Source organism: Telopea speciosissima, unplaced genomic scaffold, assembly GCF_018873765.1.
Source record: "Telopea speciosissima isolate NSW1024214 ecotype Mountain lineage unplaced genomic scaffold, Tspe_v1 Tspe_v1.0028, whole genome shotgun sequence".
Classification (NCBI taxonomy): domain Eukaryota; kingdom Viridiplantae; phylum Streptophyta; class Magnoliopsida; order Proteales; family Proteaceae; genus Telopea; species Telopea speciosissima.
The window spans coordinates 76,123-101,025 of NW_025317364.1; the positions used below are offsets into that span (position 1 = coordinate 76,123).

Sequence of the window (24,903 nt, forward strand, 5' to 3'; positions counted from 1 at the left end):
CTACTCTGGTAGCCCCTCAGTTAGCTTTTGAGAACCCACATCCATAAATCTCCATTGTGAAGCTCGATAACACCAACTACTTGGACTGGTCTCACTCAGTGAATCTTTCCCTTAGGAGCAAAGGGAAACTTGGGTATATTACAGGTGCTATTACAGCCCCAGAGCCTAGCTCTCCTACCTATCATAAATGGGAGACCGAAAATTCCAGTCATGACTTGGCTGATTATCTCCATGAAGCCCGAGATTGGGAGAAGGTTTATGTGAAAGGAAACTGCCAAAGCAATTTGGGATAGTGTCTCCAAGACCTTTGATAGGGTGAATGACTCTGCTAAGGTCTACCAGTTTCTCCAAAAAAGTATTACAATGACGCAAGGTGACAGGACCATTTCTGAGTACTATAATACCTTTATTGGTCTTTGGGAGGAGTATGACCACTATAGGGATCTTCAATTGACCAACCCAGAGGATGAAGTGAAGGCGTATCGCACTCTTGAGAAGGAGTGTGTCCTCATTTTACTTAGTGGCCTGAACCCTGATTATGAACCAATCAGGATCCATATTTTAGGTCAGTCTCCTCTTCCCTCTTGGGATGAGGTCTGTAGCTAACCCCAAAGTGAGGAGACTTGGCGTGTTGCCATGGATCCAACATCATCACTTGAGAGGTCTACTCTCACTTCTAGTTCTCACAGAGACTCCTGTGGAGGTGGTAGAGGCCAAGGGCCTAATCGTGGGAAGAAAGAGAAATTTCGATGCGATCATTGTGGGAGATCCGGACATACTAAGGATAGGTTCTGGATTCTTCATGGCCATCCTCCTGGTACACAAAGTGGTTCTATTGGTACCTGTGGTGGCTGTAGAGGGGGGGCTCGAGCACCCTCTATGATTATTGAGGTAGATGCTAGGGAGTAACCACCTAGCACAAAGGATAATTCCACCTTGGCAGATGCAGTGTTTCGAAGGGTCATGTCACATCTGAGCACATCTTCTTCTACACCTATGGTGGCCAGCTCCTCTTCATCCTCCGCTTTGCAGGTCTCCACATTAGCTTCTACTGTAGCCCAGTCTTAGGTTATTGACTTTGGTGCCATTGACCACATGACTAGTACGTCTCATTATTATGATTCTTACACCATTTATTCTGGTAAGGATAAGGTTAGGGTAACTGATGGCTCCCTTTCCTCCATTTCTGGTAAGGGCAGCATTCCTGTTACATCATCCATTTCTCTTGCTTTTGTCCTTCACGTCCCTAACCTTATTGCTAATTTTTTATCTGTGAGTCATTTGACTAAATCCCTGAATTGTTGTTTCACTTTTTTTCTTTCTCATTGTCTTTTTCAGGATTTGGTAATGAAGAGGATTATCAGCAGTGGACGTGAGGAGAAAGGCCTTTACCTTTTTTAACCTTTTTTGCCTACATCTCAGTCCTATGTGTGTGGACGTAATGATAGTAGTTCTGTGGATTCTATTATGTCATGGCATCATCGTCTTGGCCATCAATCTTTTGTTGTAATGATAGAACAAAGCACATTGAAGTGGATCGACACTTCATCAAGGAGAAGATAAACTCTAGCTGCATATGTACCTTTTCGTGAGGACTAATGATGAACTGGTGGACATCTTCACCAAAGGGCTTACCTCTCTTCAGTTTGGTACCCTTTTATGCAAGCTGGGAATGCATGACATTTATTCTCCAACTTGAGGGGGAGTGTTAAAGTTGTTAGAATTTATGTAATAAGGGTGCTTTACATTTATTCTCCAGCTTGAGGGGGAGTGTTAAAGTTGTTAGAATTTAGTACTTTAAGAACTAGTCTTTTATCTAGTTGCCTAATAATGTATTTTCTCCTTTTTTTACCTTTTACCTCCCTAGGGAGGTGGATGTAATATCTTTCTTATTGCCAATGAATTAATATAGCTGTTTGGAGAATACTCTCCAACACAACACATTACCACCGAATCTTCTTCTCCTCTAGTCTCTTGTCTTCTTCTTCTTCTCCTCCTTCCCTCTTCCTCCTTCAACTTCTTCTCCTTCTCTTACTTGCACCCACAACCTCAAATCCAACTACCTTTTGACAATGACACTTTCAATTTATTTTTGAAAACCCTTTTATATCCCTATTTTAAAGAACTCTAGGGAATAAGATAAGGGGCCATTAAAAGGAGGTGTCAATTTATAAATACACCGATAGAGGTGACAGACACTCCCTATAAATAAAGAGTTCAATCCTTTGCAGCTCACACAAAACAAGATAAAAGAAAATCCTCCACCCTTAAAAAAACAAGGGAACACAAATCATTTTGAGAACTGGACCAAGCTACTTTCAGCATAAGAATAGTAGGCAAGTCCTCAGCCTAATCATATTAAATTTTCATATTTCTTTCTTTCCAAAATCCTCAAATGGTAACACAAGATAACAGCACCACCATTAAATGTCTCCTTTGGCATGGCCACTTCGTAAGTGTCATATCAACTCTCTCAGCCAAACCAACAATCTCCCTAAGTGATAAAAAGAATTCCTCCAAGTAATTCCAGGGGCAGGGATTCTACATGCCTACTGTGGGAACCCTTTCCAACATGTCTGTTGTATTGCCACGTGACAGCTAGGTTAGTGCAGAAATTCAGTGGACGTTAAATTCCAAACCACTCTGACTTCTCCAATTGTTATTATAATACTTCTAAAACTTGTTTAAAAAAGTGGGACTCTCTGTATAACAGCATCCATTGAAAAAATGAGGGGGAAAGCCCCATATATGGTGGGCCATGCGGTTGAGATGGGCCACCAAATTTAACAACTAATCTATCCAGAGGATTCCCTGTCTATCTACAGAAAAAGTACCAAATCATCTTTGTCCACATGGAAAAAAATAGAGGGTGAGTGAAAAGTTTGGGAGGTCTATCCAGGGGATTCCCTGCTATCTACAGCAAAAACGCCAAATCATCTTGTCCATGTGGCAAAAAATAGAGGGTGAGTGTGAAAGGTTTAGGAATCCTTTTTCCTATAATTTTAATATCATAGGAACTTAAAGACATGGAGAAGCAATTTCCTCATCCTTTAAATACGAACAACACTCTTCTCTTTTAAGATGATCAGACGTCAAAAATCTGCCAAAGCAAGGATCTATAGATTTTGAACCGCAAAGGGAGCACAGCCTCCCAAAATCTTAGTAGCCACCCCATTTTAAGTTTGGCAACAAATAAGACTGTAAATTGTAACATGAATTAAGAATTTTACACTTGACACCATCTTTCAAAGCCTCTCAATTCCTTGATAATAATATCTGAATTGCAACAAGAGTTGGAGAAAGTCTGTGCATTCATCATACTTCTGCCCATCGAATCTCCTACTAAATCCCAAACAATAGAACATCTACCATTTCAAAGTATGGATCAATCATTCATTCCCCTCCTTTCCACCCACAAAATTGTACAATTAAGATAAAATGTATCCATGCACCCTTCTGATAGTTGAAGAGAAACAACGTTTCAATTTTAATTGATCACATATGCTTCTCCGTTCAGTTTCTGCTAGCAATGCAGTATAAGAAAGCATGTTGAGTGGTGCAGATTCTAAGACAAACACAGGGAATCAATCAATTAAAGGAGACAACTCTAGCTATTGAAAATGGAAAGAAATCCAAGTTTAGAAACAAGACGTAATAAAACACAATACAGGTTCCATCATCAACAGTAGAATACAACCACATGACAGGAAATCAAACAGCGCATACTTCTGTTCATCTACCAAACCCAAAAAAAATAAAAAAGAATGCTGCCGAATTTCAGGACAAGTAGATAAGAATTTATGCAAAAATATTCAACACTAGAAAAAACAATGACATGCAAATTATTGAAATGTATGCATGTGCTTGTGTGCTTCAACAAGAAGGAATGATATTAACCATACTTCAACATGCCTATATAACTCAGGAGGAGGTAATTCGATCGCCTCAATCATCTTAGGTTTTCCACACTTCTTAACTAATGTTTCCACCTCACTGCAAATTACTCGTACAGCATCCTGATAAAAACAAGAGAAATTATGTGTGGACATACAATGTAGTTCCAATATTGAAAAGTATAACGTGCAAAAATAAAATAAAAAATTAAAAAGTTATCAAAATTGGAACCTTCAATTCTAAGTATGACTCCAAGTACCTCAGGTTAATGCTATAAAAATAAAAGAAATAAGAAAATTAGGGATTGAGAGGGAGATCATTGGAAAAGTGTCACTCCATTTAGTCCTCTTATATAATTCAAAAATCATAAATTACATGTTTAAATTAGTTGATAGTATCTCGGTACATGACAGAAGACCTATAACAAGACTCCTTATGTACATAGTCCCAGGTTTTGGTTTCGAGCCTGGTTTGGACAGATCTCAAAATTAAAATATTTTGCAAAACCGAGAAACTTCGATACTAGGTTTCGAGTGAGAGTTCTGTGACCCAAATGGCCAAATTAGGTCCTGAAACTTCTACGAAACCATATTTTGGGCCCCTTAAACATAGTTGAACACTTAGATGTAAAAAAGAAAACACTCAAAATGGTAGTTTGACTTCGGACCCTAGGTTGGTAGTATACGTTGTACACTGGTGTATACATTCTCTAATATGGCATATTCCAAACAAAATTTAGTACTAGAATAAACATAATTCAATTAAAACAACTAAAAATGCAATAGGAATGAATAAATATAAAATTATAAACCATTTCATTTTGAATCTTGCACAAATCTTCCACAAATGCAGCAAATCATCGCTTCCGATGCATTCTACTACTGCCCAACAACTTGTTTCATGCTTGTATTGGAGTGATTAGGCAAAATATCCGCAAAGTGAACGAAATGGGTCAAAATTTCAACCTATTTCGTTCAAACCCTTACATTTATAGTTAACATTCTGCCGCATTTCGTCAAAATTCTGCTGAAACAGCAAAATTTCAACCGAAAAATCTGCAATCTGTGTATTTTTCAAGGTTATGTTTCAACATCTGTTGAAACTGAAATATTTCATGAAACTGCGGGAAATTTCAGCGAGACCTTGAACTATTCCTATATGATACAATAATATGCACCACATCTAAGTAACCTGTTTCAAGAGTTTTCTGTTTTTTGAAATGGTTAGAAGATTTTTATTAATAATTCTCAGGATGTTGTACACTTGACTCCAGTCCATATAGAACTCTTTGAAAGAACCACCGTTCCATATTTAAAATGCCCCAGAAACCAAGATCCAAAAACTACCCTACCCATTTACAACTTAAACCTAGTTGTCCCCATAGTTCAAGAACTCGCCTCCAGTCCATATAGAACTCTCTGAAAGAACCACCCTTCCATATTTAAAATGCCCCAGAAACCAAGACCCAAAAACTACCCTACCCATTTACAAATTTAACCCAGTTGTCCCCATAGTTCAAGAACTCGCCAAGATCTCGGTAATATCTCGGTTTTATCAAAAATCGAGATGAGATTGAAGGCGAAATTAAAAAGTGCACCAACTCAAAAGAGTCGAAATCTCGGTTCGACGGAGATTTGGACCAAGCCTTAGTTTAAAAGTTACATATCGCGACCGAGACAGTCAAGATCTCGCCAAAACTCGACTATCTCGGTGAACTCGACAGGGAAATGAGGGAACTATGCTGGTGAGCTGATTTTTTATGGTTTTCCACTTTGGTTTCGACGGAGAACTTGCCGGAGACGTCAATTAGTTACAAAGTTGTAAGATTTGTTACAAATCATCTCAAGTTTGTTACAACACTTATATGACTTGTGTGGTAGACTACACCCATTTCTTCAGTAGCACTATGACATGGGAATCCTATGTGGCACAGTCGGAGCCTTACTAGCTTCGGAAACATGGCTTGGAAGGATAGAGGTATATCACATCTGATAAGATTGATGTAAAATACCCTACTTTACATTTTTTTAATGCTTATTTAAGTTGTTTTACATTAATTGAATGCTTTGATTGCTTTCTATTACTGAATTATATGTAGAGTAGGGTATTTTAGATTTTTAGTACGTCGTCGCCTACCAACCTAGGGTCTGAAGTGAAACTCCTATATGGACTTTGTTTTTGCAAAATCTGATAGTGCCATTGTGTTTAAATGGCCTAAAATAGGTTGAGTGCCAAATTTCAGACCCAAACTAGGTCTAAAACCCACTGAAACCAGCCTTTGAGTTCAACAAAAAAAAATGCACCAACTCTGTTTTTGGCTGGGTGAAACCAGTACCGAAACCAAGCTCTTGAACCTTGGTTGTCCCATGTTCTATAACTGTTAACCATTCCAAAGTCAAATATCACAGAAAAGCAACTAGACACCATTCTCATTGCCTTTCTATTCTAATGGTCTAAACCTTCAACAAGACCACTTGGATAGCAGTAACAACCGTCTGCAAGGCTGGTGTCGTTCTCTCTCAGATCAACTTCTTTCAGCCTAAAATTCTGGGGTCTAGAACTCACCTTATGGGTGACCAAAACCCTAGAACTTTGGGCCCTGATACTACTCCTATCGCAAAAACCAAACCTGAAACCAGGTTGGCTCTGAACCTGTCGGCCAGGTCTTGTTTCAGTGGCTTTCCTCTAAGGTTGTTGAATCATTCAGTTGCTTGCTGGAATTGATAGATTCGTGAATCAGTAACATTCGCTCAAATTTTCAACTCAATCAGGGATCTGTTGAGAGTCTCCTCCCAATCAGAAGATCTCTACGCATTTTACCGCTCCACCAGAAATTCCCTCTGCCCTACTTCTGCTCTTCCACCTCTCTACTCAATCGAGAGGTTGAAGACCTCTTCATGTATTTACTTAATTCCCATATTATCTTTAGTTTACAAATAAACCCCTTAGTTTCTGATATTACCCATGATGCCCCTGCTTTTATAAGTTGTTCCAACTTTATCATCAGTCTTTATGAGTTCCCAAGATTGTCCATTTGAAATTAATTATCATTGCTGCCACTGAGATATTTTGCTCCTTCCTAAAGGACCTGAACTACCATTTTTTTATGAAATCGCCACTGTATTTCTAATCGATTTGTTACTTATTTGGGTGGGCCCATAGCGACCTACATTTAGGGTTTTCGGAACCAAATGTTGCATGAAGACCTTTTGTGGGTCCTGTCGTTACTCCTCCTTTTTCAAACATACTTACAGTAAGCAGCACTTTTAAATCCCCCCACCCTTTTTTTGGGGATATAAGCTTTTCTGATTTATTTAATAAAAAATATAAACCATGAAAAAAAAGAAGGTTCTTGTTTCATTAGTGTTTGGATATACTCTTGGGAACTGCATGAAGTTTTGGGGTTTGTCCCTCCTAACTAGCTTAATGTAGTATTCGATTATTATCAGACATTTACATTTAAACAGCTCACCTCTAGATATCAAATATAAACAGTAAACATATAGCAGCAGCATCCATTATTGAATTTCCAAAGCTGTATCATCACAATTGCGACGACACTTCAAATAGATACCTGCCCAACTTCAACAGCTTGCAGCAACTTCTCCTCTGGAAGAAAATTACAAAAACCCTGCAAAAATGAAGAGCCAACATATCAGAGAACTATTAAGATGAGTTTGACAGGTACAGTAGCTGATATAAACATTCGAAGTCTCTGAGAAGCATTAAGAACAATGCCTCTATTGGATTTCATTTTGTAAATGCAAAGCACTGACGCAGAAATTGAAATTACACCTTGATGCCAAAAGGCACAGTCTAAACAACCGAACGACAAAACCACTCAACTCAATTCACTAACCACCAACTACTTGGAAATTGGAATCAGCTAGAATAATTTTGTGCTGAAGCTACAGTAGACCTCTAAGTTATCAAATTTAATTTAAGTAGTTCAGGCTGAAGATATCCAAGAGACTAGCTGCAAATTTCCAAGGAGTTCAACACATCATGGATACAAACAATCAATATATTTCTCAATCTGGATGGTGACCAGATAAGGGTGGCTTGCAGACCATTTGAAGGATAGTTTACACGACATCTAGGGCCTCTAGGTGACCGAAGGTGTTAGAGGGGGCCTGAACGCAAAGAAACACCAACAAGACAATTAGGCAACCAAGGTACCTAGACGCCTTGACAAGTATGATTTGAAGTGTCAGACAATGTAGAATTGACAAAGTTGTAAAGAAAATGGAAACAGAGCCCACTTTTGGGTATTGCTTATACTCTAAAAGACTTTCCTTCCATGACACCCTCCCACCGGCCTTGAAACTTAAGTGCCTATAAATTTTCAATCAAAAGTCAAAACTCACTCAAAACTTTGCAGTTTGAAACCAGATTGAAGGTTTGGGTATAAGTTTCTTCATAAAAGAGAATCAAGGTAAGATTTCTCCCATAAAGTCTCCTTCATCTTTTTACAATAAATCCATCATAGTTGTCAAGGCGACCCAGGGCAGTGGAGGGGTGCCTTAGCGCTTAGGCGACCAAGGCGCCCAAGTGTTTCTTTTTTTTTTCGTGAATGAATAATTCATTACCAAAACAAAGAGCAGGGGAAAGAGTGGGGAATACACAAGGAGAGAGGGGAGGAACTGTACAAAAGGCGGACCCTAGGAAGGGCCGGAAGGAAGAAGAAGAGATACAGGTACGCCACAGGTAACAACAATATGCCTGTTCCTGGGGGGAGTCAACAATAGATCTATGAGGAACAAGTGAATCTTAGAGCTAACATCAAAAAAGATGGCCTTCCAAATCATGTCAAGAGAACGGGAGATGAAAGCCCATCTTCGAAGATTCCGCTCATTCAAATATGAAATATAACAGCACCGAACGCAAGCTTACCAACAACATCACAAATAGTACTACCGGAGAATGTCATATCCATCCAAAGCCACTCCCTAGAGAAGGGTAAAGGTATCCTACTACGGGGCCAAAAGAAGTCTAAAGCTTTCTTCCAAACTGAGCAGGCAAAGGGGCAAGACAAGAAAAGGTGTCGATATCCTCAATACAATTCCAAGGATACAAGAGAGGGAGACAAAAAGGTGGCGGTGAAGGAGGAAAGCTTGGGTGGGAAGGCATTGGTTAAAGACTCTCCATACAGTGAAACTGTAGCGGGGGATATGGCCTTTGAACCACACCAGTTTGTGCCAAGGGACAAGGGGATCACTGAGTCTAACAAAATTCCAAGCGGATCTAGAACTGAACAGGACATTATGGGAGGGGAGCCAAAGGGTCTTGTCAGAGGTGGAGGCTTGAGGGGGGGGAGGGGGGAGGGAGGCTGATGCAGCATCAAGTAGGAAGAAGAAGAAGTCCTGACATTAGGGTTTAGTTAGGGAGCCATAGCTTAGGTTTACATTCTAGTATTTCCATTTCATACTTAGTTTATTTTCTATTAGTTAAATTGAACCGGTTTAAATTGGTTGCATCCAATTCGTTCAATTGGGTCAATTTAAGTTATTTAGCTATGTGTTTTTTTTAACTTAAGTTAGTAGGGGTAGTTAGGACATTTTACAATTTTAATTACTAGCTTTTGAATTATACTCCTTCCCTTCCACAATTTATCAAGGGAGAGGTTAGATTGTACTAGGATTTGGCATTAACCTTTAATTATAAAAGTCTAAATCGTGGGAGGCTCCCCCACTAGTTTTAAAGTTAGAAAAAAGAATTCGTTGGCTGCCATTGTTGCTGCTCCTTGCTCCTTTGTGAGTGTGTGCATCCTTGTGGACATCAAGGTGGAAAGGGATTGGTGGAATCCAATTGACTCCTTACGCTGTGACGGCTGGGAGGATCTTCTTCAGCTGGAAGGTGGGTTTATCCTTCTACCACATAGCTGCTGCCTCCATTAAAGACCTGCTGTAACTGCAAGTAAGTTTGAAGCCCCATCCCCATTCATCTTCTCCTAACCCTCTATAGCCTTCCTCCCAACCAATCCCCTTTTATTTCTATTTGAATTCCATACACCCTAGCTAGTCTTAATTCTATCCAGACCAGTTCCCTCATTAGATTACCATCAAAATCAAACTACAGCCCCCTTGTTACATCCCCTCCACTCGATCCAGCTTTGAGTCCCATCCTTCCAACTACAAACCCTAAATTCAAGTGTTTTCCTAATTTCTAAAACCCGAAACCCTAACCCTAATTCTGCATAATTTTCAAACCCATTCAAACCCTGCTATTTTTATATGATAATAACCCCCTAGACCTGCCCAACAAAACCATATAAACCTTATTTTCATTACCTCACCCTAACCCTAGTTTTACCCTACATTACCCCTTCCTACTCCAATCAGCCAGCATTGCTAGAGATCCTGATCTACTGGTTTCTAGTGGGAGTTATTCACTTATTCCTATCTAGGACTACATTAGAGGCCCAGACCAAGCAGAGACTCGGGAGAGGGGGAAGAGAGGAGGACCAAGAGCCATGGGAAATAATGGACGAAACCTTGGAATACTTGGGAATACCAAAGGAGTAAACCGTGCGGGCTCCAACAACAAAAAGGAGAACACCTAAGGGATGCAAGTGAACGAGCCAGAGGGAGGTTGAATTCCCATCAGCGATCTTAGAGATGGTAGCTCTAAGGGCTAGGGGGCAAAGGTGAAGGATTTTGTGCCAAACCCAATGACAGTCGGCATGAATGGGAGCAATCCAAATTGACTCAGATTTAAGAAGATAGGAGTAAACCCAATTGACCCATATGGAGTCATGCTTAGTAGAGATTTTCCAAAGCAACTTGAGAATTCCAGATATATTAGAATTAGGTGTTACTTTTTATTTCCCCTATTTTCTAACATTATTTAGTATGTTACAATATATATCTTATATTATCAAAAATAAACATTAAGCCACATCAAGTCATCAAAAATCAACATTAAGTCACATCAAGTCATCAAAAATCAATATTAAGCCACATTAAGTCATCAAAAATCAACATAGAACTAGAAGACTGCAGAACTGAAGAAGCAAGCTATTGGAAGTGTGAAACAATCAAAACATACAGTTGGTTTATATTATTCTTGGAATTGGTCATTGTCATGGTATACCTATTCTCACATTTGGTTTATACTATTCTTAGGAAATATGATCTTCTAAGTAACTAAACTGCTCTCGATTCTTGTTCACTAAGAAGTTTGACTTGTCAAATGATTTTATTTTATACAAAACCTTTTGTATTATGTTGTAACACCCGACATATCATGATTATTTTATTGATATTTAGATGGAATTGAATATTTTTTATAATTCTGTGAATACTTTATTAATATTTTTATTATGGTGGGAATGCCCTACTGTTCTTTGGTATTATTTATATGATGATGTTATATTTTTTAATAAGCCTTAGTGTTGGAGTAATGAATTGAAAGGAAATTAAGAAGAAACAGAGAAGTTGAGTCAAAAGTGAGGGATCCATGACTATGTACTATAATACAGTGTATGTATGGAATGTTGTGTGAGGGAAGCATGGGTATGAATTGTATGATGTGATGTGTTTATTGAATGATGTTTGGTTTATATATTGTTATATGAATGAATGTCATGGGAATGCTTAAAGTGTTTACATGATAATATTTGGATGTTGTATGAAGTATGACATGAGCTGTTTATATGAAATGATGATATGCATATGGTTTATGAATATGATATGAAATCTGATATATGTCATGCAATATGTATGAGAACGATTTTACATGTTATGCCAGGAGAAAATAATGAATGATTAGGAAATGAAAAGGGTAATGAATAGATGGAAGTAAATGAATGAAAGAGAAGCATATGTATGTATGGTTAATGGTAACTTTGTATACAACCCCGTGGCTACCGTCCCCTTTCCAATTTCTAGTAGAGGGTTATGTATTGGATGAGGGCCTTATGATGAGCAGGACCACGTCCGCCCCAGGGCTCCGGTCGCTTAGAACAAAGTGTAGATATGGCCTACAATGAAGTAGAGCTTGTCCTCTCCCAGGGCTATGGTGTTTGGACACATGGGAGTAGACATGTTTAGTATTATGTTTATAGATGAGGGTTCTTCCCCAGGGCTCTAGTGCCTGGATACATGGGAGTAGAGCTCGTCTATATTAGTATGATGCTTATTAAATGAGGGTTCCTTCCCTAGGGCTCCGGTGCCTGGATACATGGGAGTAGAGCCCGTCTAAATAGTATGATGTGTATTAGATGAGGGTTCCTCCCCCAGAGCTCGGTTGCTTGGATACACGGGAGTAGCGCCCGTCTAAAATGCTTGTCGTATCATCCTCTCTAGGGCTGTAGTGCCTGGGAACATGGGTAGAATAATGCTATCACTCTTAACAGATTGTGCACTACGGTAGTTCACTAATTGGCTAAGACCTGACCTAGTTAATTAATGAATGAAATGTTATGATTTGCTATTTATGTCTCTATTTATTATGTTGTATTTGAATGCTTGTGTGTATAGAATCATGTGTACCTCTCTGGACGTAAGCTCACCCTATAAGTTGATGTTTTTTAGATGAAGAGACAGGTGTGGAGGATTATACAGCTCCGGAGTTTTTGAACTGTGAGTAGAGTTAGGACTTCAGAGTCTGAGGGATATTTTGAGAACAACATTATTTCAGAATGTATAATATTGACGAATGAATGAACAATGTCTATGAGATGTGTACAACTATATGCACGACATGAACAGGATTTTTGTTATTCACCTTTGTAGATAATTGTCACCAGTGTATATTTTTAACTTGAACTGTTATCCAATATCTGATGCTTCCACTGTGTTGTATGCAATACTAGGACTTTTGCTACTACTTTTACATGTTTATTTGTGACCTTCTGGGTCAACGCTTGCGAGAGCAATACCTAGAACCATGTCTGGGTTCGGGATGGTACATAGTTAGAGCACAAAACCAGCTTTTCAACAAATTCAAGATTGCTTAAATCTGATTTATATTAGAGTTATGTTCCGGTCAAACCTTATTTGGTGTGTGCGAATGCTGTCAAAATCCCTCTAAATGAAAATAAATTTTTTTTAGATATCAAAACAAATGAATATTTTACCACTCTTGGTTTTTAGCAATGTTTTACCACATTAAGATTTATGGAAGTTTTAGATTTGAGAAAAACCCCAGCATTAGAAAGTTGAAAATCTCACATATCGCCAAAAATCCAGTTTTTGTTCTTGAACTGGGGGTTGACTTTTTATTTGTTTGGAATTTCATTTTTTTTAACTATTTTTATTGGATTCAAATATGGGGGTATTTGCTTATTTATGAATAATATCTTAAGTAAATGAAATAACAAAAATAAAATCATTTACTTATTTGGCATAAATAAGGGTCAAGGTGTTCGATACCACTAAGGCGGCAATGGCCTAGACCCCAGAAAATCCGCCTGGACGCCCAGGCGACGCCTTGACAACTATGAAATCCATAGATTTAGCATGTATAAGCTTACCGTCTTCTTTTTGGAAAGAACTCCAGTTTGCACTTCCACATACAGTCATGGATAGAAAATCAGATAACAGAAGCAAATAGGATGCCAATGTGTCATTGACTTAGTCATATACAGTACTAACACAAAAAGAAAACCAAAATATATACCACTTAAATTCAGGAATCAGTGGATTGAGATCATCTGAGGCGTAAAAAGATATCCAATGTACAGAAAACAGTATATATATATATATATATACGGATTAGAGAATTCCAATCTCCATGATCTTTTTGGGTATTTGTATACAAATATTCATATATGATAGATGAAATTAGATGGCTGGTACAGATCAGAAGTTCACCTCTATCATCAATATTGCACTATCTGTGCCAGCAACTATCAAGTCCAATTCCGAATCTTCCATTTCTCCGGTAGTTGGATTGACAATGAACTTATCGTCAACAAGGCCAATTCGAACTCCTGCAACTGCTTTTGAGTTTGGCACTTCTGAAAGAGCTCTGCATTATTTAATAACCCAAGAGTAGTAGAAAAGTCAGGAGCTTCTGAAAGAGTAATGCATCATTTAATGAAGTTCAGGTTGAATCCATGTTGAAGGCTACCAAAGAACCAAAATATTTTTCCTTTCATAAGAAGAAGCATTCTATAAACAGTTGGAAAGCATAATATATAGGAGCTAGAAAATGCCTCAAAGAAAGGTGACAGAGACTTACACTGCTATTCCAGCCGCAGTGATTGCCAGCGCATCAGGGGAATGCAGACCATCGTAGCTCAGAACCTATAGGTGCAATGATGGCAAAGAATAAAGCATTCAAGGTAAGAACAAACTGTTATAATTTTTTTATAACAATTCAGGTCACAAAGGTTTGTGACATGTCTCACAAAATTATAACATCGGCAAACATGGAAGGCTTCATGAGATAAAAGACCTCATGTAATACCCCGCACCTAGAACCGTTGATTTAATTATTGTTTATTGTTGAATTGACAGAATGGCTGGAGTGGAGGGAAGGGGACCGATCCTTATGTATTATATTACTAGATTAGAGTAAATTTTCAATGTATTTAAGATTTTCCATGATTTATCACGATTTTCAGGCATATGTAAGATCGATGATCCTATATGGACATTTATGTTGATTTATAGCCCATGATTCTATTTTATATACTATGGTTCTAGTAAATAGACTATGGTTCATGGAAGATATATGTATGAATGTAACCTAGGCATATATGATATATTAATAGGTTCACTTATGACTATGGTTTAATGTTGGTTCATGTTAGTCCAATAAATTGGTTCAATTTAAGTGATCTTGGTCTAGTTCATTAATAGGCTAAGGATCCAAGGACATAATACGAAAGACATGAACTAAATACCCTATGGTGGATTACTATTGGTTGAGAGATTTAGGGTGATGATTATTGGCATGGTTTTATGGGCATTCCTTTGGGGAGCCATTAATATTACAAGTTTGCCATTGAGTATAAATATTCCTTATGATTGAGATTCTTCTCAACAAAGGATTCTTCACAACTTTACCAAATTAGGGTAAGAGAGTGAGAAGAGAAGAAAATGGGTTGAAGATGAAGGAATCAAGCTGAAATCAGTGGATTGAAGGTTTATGATCAAAGAATGAAGTGATTATTGAAGGATTGAGTCAATGGAGTGAAGGATTGAAAAGATGGAATGAGGAAAGGAACCCAAACATGGATTTTAAGGTGATGATGCCTTGATATTCGTTTGGTTTCTTTGAGGTTCAATAGATTAATGATAGAACAGTGTCTGATAGGTGATACAATCCATTTAAGGATAATCCCCTTTTTGGAAGGATTTTGGGGTATTTTCATGGTAAGAAAGCTTAGAACCGAATTGGTTTTGCAACCAAGCCAGGGTTTATGTTTCTAATAGTTTGAATGTCTTATTTATGATATTTTGGTGCTAGAACTGTATTAGATTGATGTATCTCATGGATTCAATCATAGTTATCAAGGCATCACCTAGGCAACGCCATGGCGTCCAGGAGAAAATATGGGCACATAGCGGTGGGGCGCCTTATGTTATGTACGAAAGGCGAACGCCTTGGTGACCAAGGCATCTCTTAGGCAACCAAGGCGATGCCTTAGGACGCCTTGAGTCCAAGGCGGTCGCTTTTTGTTGTTAAATTTATTTTAATGCACTTAATTTTATTCTATTTTCTAACTTATTATTGGCAGGTGTATATGAAGTATCTACATTGAGATACATTGGATCAAGCCTATAAAAAGCCCATTTTATAATTGTGTATTTATTTTATTGATTTATTTTATTTCCTAAACTTTCACTGGCTGGTGTATGTAAAGTATCTACACTGAGATACATTAGATCAAGGCTATAAAAGCCTTTTTTTTCTTCTTTCTCAACCAAAGTCCAAAACCCTTGACTTTTCCTCTCGCATTGTTTGGGTTTGGGAGAAAAAACCTGCAGTGAACACCTCCATCGATTCCGACGTTGGATCTTCTCCGGCAGTCCGGCTAGTCTGACTCCGACGAGTCTTCCTCCAGCAAGGCAAGCAACTAAAAACTAAAAAGGCAACCTTCTACTGTTCTTCTTCTTCTCTTCTATTTTTGGTTTTTTTTTTCTTATGCTGCTGCTCCATGTCCCACTTCTCACTGGCAGCGAAGAGAAAGAAGGGACAGACAAAAAAAAAAAGACAAAGAGAAAGAAGGGAAGGAACTGGTTGCTGCTGCCGATACCGAAGCGGATGCCGCTTCTGCTGTTGCTGTTCGCTGCGAACAAGTTCTTCAGGTATGTTTCGACTTTCTTTACCCTACTCTTTTTTTCTTCTTCTTTTGGCTAGAGATACTCAACTATGATAAGATATGCTAGAGATGCATTATGTGTATGTTGATTGGTTAGAATGAATGGAATGTATGGTTGATAGACTATGAGTGGGATTCCAAATGTAAAGTTTATGATTGATGAAGATACTATGATTATCCCACATGGGTATTATGATACGAATGATTGAATGAATGCATGATTACATAGGACCCATGTACGCACTAAGGAATGGAATGAATGTAGGAATATATTCATATTGTATAGGCAACTATAAATATGCTTTCTATGAATCACGTACATGCTCATGATGATATGAATGGTTTATGCAATGGTACAAATTGTACACAATGAATGTTTAAGGATAAGGGAAAGAAAGTTACTAAGAGCCTAATGTCAATAGACAACTCGGGATGGTATGTAAAGGTGTTTTGAGAGGCATTGAGGCAAAGGCTAAGACATGACCCAGCTAAATTGCTTTGAGAGGCATTGAAGCCAAAGCTATGACATGACCCAACAAAACTGCTTTGAGAGGTGGAGACTTCAGCCAAGACACTGCCCGGCATAAAAGAATACCAAACCCAAAGAGGAGTTGAGACTAAGGCTAAGAATGGAATGAGTGACATATGAATGATTTAAAGATTGGTTGCAATGCCGCATAATGTATGTTGCTCTACGATTGATTAAAGATTATGTATATGTATAGGTATACATAATTGTTTATCTTTCGCACTGGGCTGTAAAGTTCATCCCTTTATTATTGAATTGTTGGATTGTATGGGCCAGAATACCGTGGGGGTATTCTGGACTTTTTCCCTTTTTATTATTCTCTTTACTATGTACAGCCGACTAATTATTAGAGTCGGCTATGTTGGGGCAATTCTGTCCATGTAATGTTTTATTCTTTATTATAAATATACAGCTTGGGATCAGTCTTTGATTATCCAAGCATTCAGCTCTAGTTTTATTCCTGTTAACATGGTATCGGAGCAGGTTTCGAACTAGGGTTCTCCACAGCCCCATTCTCAATCTCTTCTCCTCTTCTCCACTTCTCTTCCTTCGCTCTTCTCCTTCTCTTCTCTTTTGTTCTCCATTCTCACATAGGGCAGCACTGATGAGGTGATCCATAGATCCCGCTGCTGCCCTCCTTCACCTCATTCCATTCTATTAAAAATCTGATCGATAGGGGCTTGCTTCCTGCCTGCGAAATTTGAAGACTTCTTTTTTTTAGACTGATTCAATCTCAACTACAAGGAATCACTCCACCTTAGTGAAGATCAAGATCTGCAGCAGTTTCTACGCCAAGCCTCCATCTCCAGCCAGCAATTTTGAAGCCTTCCTCCTTGATCGGTTTTTTTTCAGGTTTTCCCAAAACCTTGCAAATATCGATCTCTAGGGTACTGACCTCTATTGGTGCTGATTTTTGGGGAGGTGATTCAGCAATCCTCCAAGGCCACTCGATCCAAATTTCAGCCTCATCCAGTGTTTTTTTGTGCTGTTTTTTCCCTCAATCGGTCTCAACATAATCAAGGTTTTTCTCAAAACCCTGAAAAAGTCGATCTCAGGGATTTACCTATCTGTTGCTGCAGATCCTTGGAGACACATCTGAGTATCTTTCATAGAGTCTCTCCTCTTATTTCTGGACATTATATTGGAGTTTTTTGTGGATTTCTCATCACCACAGCCCCTCTCTGCGATTTGGGTTTCTCTGCTGTCATTATGGGTGATTCAGTTACTTCGACTACTACTTCTGTTGGTGATGGCCAAGGCAAATCAGATTATCATAGTTTTCCTCCTAATCCAATCAAATTGGATGGCACTAATTACTTGCTTTAGTCTTGGTATGCTTCCTTTGCCATTGCTGGCCGCGGCCTTACTAGCCATATTAATGGCACCAGTATTATACCCACTGAGACTGGTGCTGCTCAAGACAGGTGGCTTGCAAACAATGGAGTGCTTATGTCCTACCTCATTGGCTCCATGACTTCAGACCTTGCGAAGGGGTTTCTTCTCCTTGATACAGCCTCTTAGATTTGGGCTGCATGCAAGGAAACTTCCAGGCAACTTGGCAATGATGCCCAGGTGTATGAACTCCGGAAGAAGGCTCTACACACTACACAGGGAGAATTATCTGTCTCCAAATATTATGCTACTTTGCATAGTCTTTGGCAGCAATTGGACCACTTCTCTGATTATCACCCGGCTATAGCTGATATCATCACTTCATACAAGAAGCATGTGGACAAGATTCGGGTTTATGATTTTCTGGCTGGTTTGAATGTGGAGTATGACCAGATTCATGTTCAGGTGTTGGGCCATAAGCCTTTTCCCACACTTGAACAGTCATATGCTTTGGTCTCCTCTAAGGAAAACCATAGGGCTGCTATGTTGCACCCTCCTATTACTGACAGATCAGCCCTCCAGACTGCTGCCCCGGCTACTCTTACGCCTATTGGCACCTCTTCTGGTGATTCTACTCCTGGCACTGTTGTTTGTGAGCACTGTCACAAACCTTACCACATCAAATAAAAGTGTTGGAAACTTCATGGGAAACCGGCTGCCTATGAGACAAAGCGAGCTGCCAAGAAAAAGCCAAAGAACAAGGCCAATCATACTGAGTCTGTTACCACAGCCCCTGCTACCGACACTGGTCTATCCCAGGACGATCTACAGGCATTCCTTCGTGCGCTAAGGACTTCTACTGCTGCTGCCTCTACTACATCCGCTGCTACTGCCAACTCTTCTGCTACTCCAGGTTCACACTTTGCCCGGTCAAGTATTCCATTTGGTGGTCATTGTGATACTGTAGCTTCCCATCCTTGGATCATAGATTTTGGAGCTACAGATCACATGACCGGTTGCTCTAGCCTGTTCCATAGTTATTCTCCCACTTCTGGGAAAGACAAGGTCAAAGTAGCTGATGGTTCCCTTTCTTCCATATCTGGAAAAGGAATCATCAACTGCACTTCCTCTCTTCCTTTGTCCTCTGTTTTACATATTCCTAATTTTACTACTAACCGTCTTTCCATTAGTAGTATTACTCGTGATCTTAATTGCAAAGTAACTTTTTTTCCTTCCCATTGTGTTTTTCAAGATCTAGGCTCTGGGAAGACGATTGGATTAGATAAAGTACATGGTGGATTGTACCTGCTTGAAGATGGTCGTCACTCTCCACCACCAATACCTTCTCCATTACACCAGAACTCCTTGGTTTCTTCTGAACTTTACCAATGGCACTCTAGATTAGGTCACCCTCCATTAGGAATTTTAGCACATTTATTTCCTAGTTTGGTCACCCAATGTAATAAGGATGACTTTTTTTGTGAGCCTTGTGTTCTGGCCAAACAAACATGTTCAACTTACTCTTTATCAAATAAACGGAGTTCTTCTTGTTTTCAATTTGTGCATTCTGATTTTTGGGGTCTTAGTTGTAAAACATCTCTTTCTAGTCATCGATGGTTTGTTTCTTTTATTGACTGTCACTCTAGGAATACATGGGTGCATCTTTTACACACAAAAAATCAGGTTTTTCAATGTTTTCAACATTTTCATAAAATGGTCCGAACCCAATTCCAGGCTACTCTCAAAATATTGAGAAGTGATAATGGAACTGAGAATAAAGAATCCCACTTTCAAAAATATCTAGTTGCTCATGGTATTGTTCACCAAACTAGTTGTGTTGATACCATGGTACAAAATTTCGTGAAATTTCGCTGATATATTAGTAAAATTTGGTAATTTCGAGCCTACCGAGACGAAATGGCATGGCGAAATGAAAAAAGTCCATATTTCGGCGATATTTCGGACCATTTCGGCATATTTCGGAGATATATCGAAATATCATTGAAATGTTACAATTCCCCCCACGTGACTCATTAAAGCCCCCCTATAAAACCCATATTTCGCTGCTAATGGTCGATATTTCAACCGAGAGCTGGGCAGATGCTCTATTTGGGTGTTTTTTCTTGTTTTCCATTCTTCCAACTTGGATTCTAAGCATCTCTCACCTTGTTCTTCATCTTTTCGACGGATCATCGCCAGAAACACGTCGGAAACACCTCCTACCAAGATCGTGAAGGATTTTTCACTGTTTAAGGTAATTTTTTTTCCTCTAAAACTATTTTTTTGAAAAAACTATGTTCAAGAGTTGTTGGATGGTGATGATATTTATATATGTTAAGACACTGGCGGCCGATCTACAACCTCACGATATCGAAATTGTTTTTACATATGTATTTTATATTTTGTATTTTTTTATTTTAAAAATTGATTTTCCTACAACAAAAATAGGAAAAAATTAGGGGTAATATAAATTGGATGGGGATCAATTAAATATATGTTAGACACCAATGGCCGATCTACGGCTTCACGGTGACGAAAATATTTTTCTGCCCATAAATAATTATTTTTATTTTCGGAAATTAATTTAAAAATTAAAAAAAAAAAGAAAGAAATAAATAAGGAAAAATATTAGGTTTTGATTTGAAAAATAATGAAAGTAATTTCTACATGTTTTTGAAGTGCATTAGATATATATTATGTTTAATTATTTCGGTTTTGCTGTGTTAGGTCAATATTTATATGAAAATTATTTATAAAAAATTATTTTTAATTATGAGAAAAAATATAAGGGTTAGGGGGAAAATATTAAATAGCTATACAATTGTTTTAGTACTCTCAAAGTCTCAATTGAAGTACTTCTACATTAAGTTTTTAATCATTTGTTTTACTTACATTGTAGTAAACAAGTATTATTATGAAGGATCGTGAAAGACAACGTGCAAAAGGAAAGCAGTAGGTAGGGGAAAGTAGTCAACAGAGGGAGCAGAGGGAGCAGAGAGAGCAGAGGCCAGCCAGGCAGCCTAGGGGTGACATTGCATGGTTAGATGGCACTCCAATTGATGGGGATAAGAGAAAATCCCAATGTAACTATTGTCACATACAGTTTTTGGGAGGTGGGTCCAGTAAACTTAAACAACATCTGGCTGGAGGATCTAAAGATGTTGTAGGTTGCCATGGTCCCTACAAAAGTAGCTAGGGAAGTTGGTGACAGTTTGAGGGGGAAAGAATAAGAGGAAGGCTGAAAAGAAAAGGTAAGGGAACAACTTGAGGAGGCAGTGAGGAGTTCAATGGGAGGAGAAGGAGAATACCATGATGATGATGGTGATGACTCTGATGATGATGACAGTGATGACCCCATCTATGTGCCTGATGATATACAAACACCACAAGAGGCTAGGGACTTTCGACATTCTGTTTCGAGGAGTAAAGTTAGTTTTTGAGAAGAACAGCAGCGATAGAGAGTAGGGGGTAGTTGGAGGAGCAGGCACATCTGGAGGTTCTAAAATAGGTGGGTTGTTGAATCCTTTTAAAAGATCAGAAAGTATGAAGGCAACTCCAACACCTCTATCGGTACCAGTACCACCATCACCATGAGATCTAAACTACATAGGAAGAAGGGAAGCACTCAACCAAAAATCAAAGGAGCATGGAAGAATATGACGGGGTTAGTGAAAGAGTCAATAGCTAAGTGGATGTTATACCATACCATCCAAGCAAACATCGCACAAGGCCCCCATTATGATACCATGATTGATACAATTGCAGAGGCTGGCCCAGGGGTCAAGGGGCCCACCCCATATGAAGTAATGAATGTTTATTTACCTCAACAGAAGTCTGAGATTGATGAATACATTGGTAACATGAAGAGTATATGGGAGACATATGGGGTGACTATAATGGCAGATGGTTAGACTGGGCCTACAAGAAAGTCCATCATCAATTTTATGGTCTATTGTGATGGGAGGAAAGTTTTCCTCAAATCTGTGGATGCATCCAAAGACATAAAGGATGCAAAATACATTTATAGATTGTTGAAGGAAGTGGTTGAAAAAGATGTAGGAATAGAGAATGTTGTCCAGATTATAACGGATAATGGAAGCAACTTCAAGAAGGCCGATGAGAAGATGATGAATAACAGTAAGTACCGGCTCTTCTAGACTCCTTGTGCGGCTCATTGCATTGATCTAATGCTGAAGGATATGGGGAAGTTAAAGTTGGTGAAGACTGTGGTGGAAAGTGCAAGACAAGTCACCAACTTTATATACAAGCACTCCTTTGCACTAAATCTATTGAGGGAAAAATGTGGGGGTGACTTGGTGAGGCCGGGCATTACTAGATTCGACACAAACTACATTGTCCTAAAAAGCTTTAAGACAAAGAAGGTCGGTCTGAGATCGATGTTTGCTTCTCAGGAGTGGTTTGGATGAAAGGGTTCCAATACCGTAAGTAGGAGGGAAGCATAGGCAACCATGTCCTCTGAGGAATTCTAGACAAAGCTATGCAATGTGGTGAAAGTTTTGGAGCCAGTAGTTAAAGTTCTACACATAGCGGACTCTGCTCTCAAGTGTCCCACCATGCCAGTCCTATATGCTGCCATTGACTTGATGAAGGATAGTGCCTACAATGTGGCTCCTCGTAGTAGCAAGCACTTCTTGGATATTTTCAATGTTCACTGGGAGAATCAACTTATGCATTCACTATATAAGGCTGGTGAGTAATTTTGTTTATGTAACTAATTCATAACTTAGTTATATTACTAATTACCTATGCATTTGATAATATCTCATTTCTATATGTCAATTTTCAGCATACTACTTTAACCCCAAGTATCAATAAAATAATAGGCTTGGGTTGGATAGTCAACTTATTGATGCTGTGAAACAAATAGTAAAAAAGTTGGAGCCAGATGGTAGACTACAATCTATATGCAATAATGAGGTGAGTCTTATAATTCATTTGGAATATAATTAGTTAATGAGTCATTACTAATTTTCCACATAGGTATAGATGAAGGATTTTAGGGATGCATTGGGGAGTTTTGGAACCGATGTTGCAGTACAAGGCAGAGCACGCGGTTATGCTGGTACTCAATTCAATATTTATTCTTTTAAATTACATATGTATTGAAAGTTGAAAGTTGTGAAAATTTTGACACGTCTTTTTTCGTTGTAAACTTGTAATGCAACTGAATGGTGGGTGTAGTATGGGGAATCGGCTGAGAATTTAAGGAGAATAGCAATCAAGGTCCTTGCCCAAACATGTTCTGCATCTGGCTGTGAGAGGAATTGGAGTACATTTTCGCTCATCCACTCCAAGAGGCGCAACAGATTGGGTTCCGAACGTCTATCTGACATGGTGTATGTGCACTACAACTTGAGGCTGAAACTACAACACATACGCATAGGGCATGAGGGACAAAGGGGCACTATTGACCTCACTAACATCTTTCAGGTTGACTCAAATGATGAGGACCCTATTATGGATTGGGTGACGGATAGAGGTGAGCCGGTGTTGGATCAGGAGGGAGGTAGGCCAAACCCCGTGATAGCTTCTGAGATGGGTGCTGATGTGGATGACTATATGGCTGACGAGGGTCAGATACATGCACGGGAAGCATCACCCATACCATTCCAGCCCACAGGTGGCAATGCTGATGAGGATGATGACTGGTCCAGGTCCTTAAGTGGTACTGGTAGGAATCAGACTCAGACTCAGACTCAAACTGGAATTGATGGAAGTGATGGTGATGGTAATGATGATGGCAGTGATGATGATGATGGTGGTGGAGGTGGTAGTGGTAGTGAAGAATTTGATGGAATGCGAGAGCATTATGTGGTAGACGAGCAAACGGCACATGTAGAGCCAGTCTGATTCACCAGAGAAACAATTTGATCATGCCACACATGATACGGACCACGGTGCACGCGAGGCCGTACCCATACCCGCACCCTCACGTATCCCCTTATCCTACACCAGGAAGCATAGGGGTCGGCAGACACAGGCTGCTGATTATATGGATATTGATGAGTTATCTAGCTCTGTTGGCGGATTGAGTATGGGTGATAGGGAGGGAGGATTGAGTGGGCATTGGCGTGCCCCATCTTTTGACGCATATACCACTCCATCGTTATCGGATTATAGTACATCACAATCTTAAGGTGGATATGGTTATGGATATGGGCAGTTCGTTGGGGACTATGACTCCCAGTCCTAGCACCAGCCCCAGGGACGTACTGGATCATCTTTTGTGGACGACATCTTTTCATACCCTAGCTACCCAACTCACCAGCCATACATGCTGCCAGCGCCGACATCACATCATACTGGATTAGTGGGTAGTCATGGTTCTTCTTCACAGTTACAAATTGGTCACCAAGATAGGTTACCTTCAATATGTTGATGACTCCATTTGCATGGCAATTTTGGATAACTATACTCGTTTCTTTTCCGAAACTATATTGTGGTCCACGTATGTCCTTCAGACAGAGGACAATGGATGTCGACTCCAGCGGAGCATAAGTGGGGTCGATCCAGGAAGGCATAGCAATTATTATTAGGATTTGTTTCATGACAGTTGTCAGTCTTGTGAGTTGTGAGTTGTGAGTTGTGAGTTATGAATTGTGAGTTGTGAGTTATGAGTTGTGAGTTGTGAACTTGTGACTTTGTGTATTGACTATTGAGTATTGAACTAATGACTTTATGCACTTATGAATTTTTTAGTTTAAAGTTTAAACTAAAGGCCACATTTGACTTTATTTTTTATTCATTACTTTGTTTCAATTTGTTATTATGTCTTTGAATACTTATACAATGTGTATTAACTATTTATACATCAAGGTCCGACCGTATACTGTCAATCAAGGGTGTAAACCAA

The 24,903-nt window shown here is 39.1% G+C and overlaps 1 protein-coding gene across 1 annotated transcript in view; it reads right to left on the reverse strand.

Annotated features, from left to right (window-relative positions):
* Positions 1-24,903, reverse strand: part of LOC122647341 (polyribonucleotide nucleotidyltransferase 1, chloroplastic) — a gene marked incomplete at its 3' end in the record, with an annotated part of 163,933 nt that overhangs the window by 75,285 nt on the left and 63,745 nt on the right. The window contains exons 6-9 of the mRNA XM_043840771.1: positions 14,080-14,144; positions 13,710-13,866; positions 7,469-7,525; positions 3,903-4,016 (exon numbers count right to left, since the gene is read on the reverse strand). Coding sequence (XP_043696706.1) covers positions 3,903-4,016; positions 7,469-7,525; positions 13,710-13,866; positions 14,080-14,144 — 393 coding nt within the window. The remainder of the gene's footprint in view (positions 1-3,902; positions 4,017-7,468; positions 7,526-13,709; positions 13,867-14,079; positions 14,145-24,903) is intronic.